Source organism: Thamnophis elegans, chromosome 8 (assembly GCF_009769535.1).
Source record: "Thamnophis elegans isolate rThaEle1 chromosome 8, rThaEle1.pri, whole genome shotgun sequence".
Classification (NCBI taxonomy): domain Eukaryota; kingdom Metazoa; phylum Chordata; class Lepidosauria; order Squamata; family Colubridae; genus Thamnophis; species Thamnophis elegans.
In genome coordinates this window covers 4920793-4925449 of record NC_045548.1, presented here as the reverse complement: position 1 = coordinate 4925449, position 4657 = coordinate 4920793, and the positions used below count along the sequence as shown (strand labels likewise).

General features: G+C 43.7%; 1 protein-coding gene across 1 annotated transcript in view; it reads left to right on the top strand.

The window, feature by feature from the left end:
- The first annotated feature begins 4066 nt into the window (after positions 1–4066).
- Positions 4067–4657, top strand: part of FAM217A (family with sequence similarity 217 member A) — a 7940-nt gene continuing 7349 nt past the window's right edge. The window contains 1 exon segment of the mRNA XM_032222852.1: positions 4067–4079. Within this exon segment, the coding sequence (XP_032078743.1) occupies positions 4067–4079 (13 nt within the window).

The window sequence follows — 4657 nt, the reverse complement described above, 5'->3', positions numbered from 1 at the left end:
TTTAGTGGCTTGTTGTTTCAGTGTTGGTGGAAGGAGTCTTGGAGGTTCTTTGGTTGAGCTATTTATTTACTGCATGTTGATCTGTGAATCTTGGATCAATTTCTTTGCTTTTGGACTTGTTGATTGTCTCTTGTGGAAGGATTATAGACAGTGTTGCGTGATGGCTAATTGGAAAGAGTTGCTGGACTTTTAGAATTTTCCTAATGTCTTGGCATGCTGTGACTCTCCAGACTGAAACTAGGGTTAAGTCTGTCAATATCTGGTGAAACTAGGGAGATTTCATGAGTTATTTGGATTGCTAGTTGGTCTTATCCCATATATCTTTCTACATTCCATCCTACGTTTAATGTCATCCATGGTTCTTAGAACCAGAAAACAGCTCAACGGCCCATTTTAAGGCTAGGCACGGCTGTTGGCTCTGAGTAGATTTCATAGTTTACTTGCCTGGTGTAACTTTGGCCATGGCATGGTTCTTGGAACCAGAAAACAGCTCAATGGCCCATTTTAAGGCTAGGCATGGCTGTTGGCTGTTAGTAGCTTTTAGAGTTTACTAGCCTGGCATAATTTTGGCCATGGCATGGTTCTTGGAACCAGAAAAAGCTCAACGGCCCATTTTAAGGCTAGGCGTGGCTGTTGACTGTGAGTAGATTTTAGAATTTACTAGCCTGGCATAATTTTGGCCATGGCATGGTTCTTGGAACCAGAAAACAGCTCAATGGCCCATTTTAAAGCTAGCTGTGGCTGTTGACTGTGAGTAGATTTTAGAATATACTAGCCTGGCATAATTTTGGCCATGGCATGATTCTTGGAACCAGAAAACAGCTCAATGGCCCATTTTAAGGCTAGGCATGGCTGTTGGCTGTTAGTAGCTTTTAGAGTTTACTAGCCTGGCATAATTTTCGCCATGGCATGGTTCTTGGAACCAGAAAAAGCTCAACGGCCCATTTTAAGGCTAGGCGTGGCTGTTAACTGTGAGTAGATTTTAGAATTTACTAGCCTGGCATAATTTTGGCCATGGCATGGTTCTTGGAACCAGAAAACAGCTCAATGGCCCATTTTAAAGCTAGCTGTGGCTGTTGACTGTGAGTAGATTTTAGAATTTACTAGCCTGGCATAATTTTGGCCATGGCATGGTTCTTGGAACCAGAAAACAGCTCAATGGCTCATTTTAAGGCTAGGCATGGCTGTTGGCTGTTAGTAGCTTTTAGAGTTTACTAGCCTGGCATAATTTTGGCCATGGCATGGTTCTTGGAACCAGAAAACAGCTCAATGGCCCATTTTAAGGCTAGGCATGGCTGTTGGCTGTTAGTAGCTTTTAGAGTTTACTAGCCTGGCATAATTTTGGCCATGGCATGGTTCTTAGAACCAGAAAACAGCTCAATGGCCCATTTTAAGGCTAGGCGTGGCTGTTGACTGTGAGTAGATTTTAGAATTTACTAGCCTGGCATAATTTTGGCCATGGCATAGTTCTTGGAACCAGACAACAGCTCAATGGCCCATTTTAAGGCTAGGCATGGCTGTTGACTGTGAGTAGATTTTAGAATTTACTAGCCTGGCATAATTTTGGCCATGGCATGGTTCTTGGAACCAGAAAACAGCTCAATGGCCCATTTTAAGGCTAGGCATGGCTGTTGGCTGTTAGTAGCTTTTAGAGTTTACTAGCCTGGCATAATTTTGGCCATGGCATGGTTCTTAGAACCAGAAAACAGCTCAATGGCCCATTTTAAGGCTAGGCGTGGCTGTTGACTGTGAGTAGATTTTAGAATTTACTAGCCTGGCATAATTTTGGCCATGGCATGGTTCTTGGAACCAGAAAACAGCTCAATGGCCCATTTTAAGGCTAGGCATGGCTGTTGGCTGTTAGTAGCTTTTAGAGTTTACTAGCCTGGCATAATTTTGGCCATGGCATGGTTCTTGGAACCAGAAAACAGCTCAATGGCCCATTTTAAGGCTAGGCATGGCTGTTGGCTGTTAGTAGCTTTTAGAGTTTACTAGCCTGGCATAATTTTGGCCATGGCATGGTTCTTGGAACCAGAAAACAGCTCAATGGCCCATTTTAAGGCTAGGCATGGCTGTTGACTGTGAGTAGATTTTAGAATTTACTAGCCTGGCATAATTTTGGCCATGGCATGGTTCTTGGAACCAGAAAAAGCTCAATGGCCCATTTTAAGGCTAGGCGTGGCTGTTGACTGTGAGTAGATTTTAGAATTTACTAGCCTGGCATAATTTTGGCCATGGCATGGTTCTTGGAACCAGAAAACAGCTCAATGGCCCATTTTAAGGCTAGGCATGGCTGTTGGCTGTTAGTAGCTTTTAGAGTTTACTAGCCTGGCATAATTTTGGCCATGGCATGGTTCTTGGAACCAGAAAACAGCTCAATGGCCCATTTTAAGGCTAGGCATGGCTGTTGGCTGTTAGTAGCTTTTAGAGTTTACTAGCCTGGCATAATTTTCGCCATGGCATGGTTCTTGGAACCAGAAAAAGCTCAACGGCCCATTTTAAGGCTAGGCGTGGCTGTTAACTGTGAGTAGATTTTAGAATTTACTAGCCTGGCATAATTTTGGCCATGGCATGGTTCTTGGAACCAGAAAACAGCTCAATGGCCCATTTTAAAGCTAGCTGTGGCTGTTGACTGTGAGTAGATTTTAGAATTTACTAGCCTGGCATAATTTTGGCCATGGCATGGTTCTTGGAACCAGAAAACAGCTCAATGGCTCATTTTAAGGCTAGGCATGGTTGTTGGCTGTTAGTAGCTTTTAGAGTTTACTAGCCTGGCATAATTTTGGCCATGGCATGGTTCTTGGAACCAGAAAACAGCTCAATGGCCCATTTTAAGGCTAGGCATGGCTGTTGGCTGTTAGTAGCTTTTAGAGTTTACTAGCCTGGCATAATTTTGGCCATGGCATGGTTCTTAGAACCAGAAAACAGCTCAATGGCCCATTTTAAGGCTAGGCGTGGCTGTTGACTGTGAGTAGATTTTAGAATTTACTAGCCTGGCATAATTTTGGCCATGGCATAGTTCTTGGAACCAGACAACAGCTCAATGGCCCATTTTAAGGCTAGGCATGGCTGTTGACTGTGAGTAGATTTTAGAATTTACTAGCCTGGCATAATTTTGGCCATGGCATGGTTCTTGGAACCAGAAAACAGCTCAATGGCCCATTTTAAGGCTAGGCATGGCTGTTGGCTGTTAGTAGCTTTTAGAGTTTAGTAGCCTGGCATAATTTTGGCCATGGCATGGTTCTTAGAACCAGAAAACAGCTCAATGGCCCATTTTAAGGCTAGGCATGGCTGTTGGCTGTTAGTAGCTTTTAGAGTTTACTAGCCTGGCATAATTTTGGCCATGGCATGGTTCTTGGAACCAGAAAACAGCTCAATGGCCCATTTTAAGGCTAGGCATGGCTGTTGGCTGTTAGTAGCTTTTAGAGTTTACTAGCCTGGCATAATTTTGGCCATGGCATGGTTCTTGGAACCAGAAAACAGCTCAATGGCCCATTTTAAGGCTAGGCATGGCTGTTGACTGTGAGTAGATTTTAGAATTTACTAGCCTGGCATAATTTTGGCCATGGCATGGTTCTTGGAACCAGAAAAAGCTCAATGGCCCATTTTAAGGCTAGGCGTGGCTGTTGAGTGTGAGTAGATTTTAGAATTTACTAGCCTGGCATAATTTTGGCCATGGCATGGTTATTGGAACCCAGGAAACAGCTCAATGGCCCATTTTAAAGCTAGCTGTGGCTGTTGACTGTGAGTAGATTTTAGAATTTACTAGCCTGGCATAATTTTGGCCATGGCATGGTTTTTAGAACTAGAAAACAGCCCAATGGCCCATTTTAAGGCTAGGCATGGCTGTTGGCTGTTAGTAGCTTTTAGAGTTTACTAGCCTGGCATAACTTTGGCCATGGCATGGTTCTTAGAACCAGAAAAAGCTCAATGGCCCATTTTAAGGCTAGGCGTGGCTGTTGGCTGTGAGTAGATTTTTTAGTTTACTTTCCTGGCATAATTTTGGCCATGGCATGGTTCTTAGAACCAGAAAACAGCTGCTCAATGGCCCATTTTAAGGCTAGGCATGGCTGTTGGCTGTGAGTAGATTATATAGTCTACTTGCCTGGCATAATTTTGGCCATGGCATGGTTCTTAGAACCTGAAACCTTCTCAATGGCCCATTTTAAGGCTAGGCATGGCTGTTGGCTGTTAGTAGCTTTTAGAGTTTACTAGCCTGGCATAATTTTGGCCATGGCATGGTTCTTGGAACCAGAAAACAGCTCAATGGCCCATTTTAAGGCTAGGCACGGCTGTTGGCTGTGAGTAGATTTTAGAGTTTACTTGCCTGGCGTAATTTTGGCCATGGCATGGTTCTTAGAACCAGAAAACAGCTCAACGGCCCATTTTAAGGCTAGGCACAGCTGTTGGCTGTGAGTAGATTTTATAGTTTACTTGCCTGGCGTAATTTTGGCCATGGCATGGTTCTTAGAACCAGAAAACAGATCAACGGCCCATTTTAAGGCTAGGCGTGGCTGTTGGCTGTGAGTAGATTTTAGGATTTACTAGCCTAGCGTAACTTTGGCCATGGCATGGTTCTTAGAACCAGAAAACAGATCAATGGCCCATTTTAAGGCTAGGCACGGCTGTTGGCTGTGAGTAGATTTTATAGTTTACT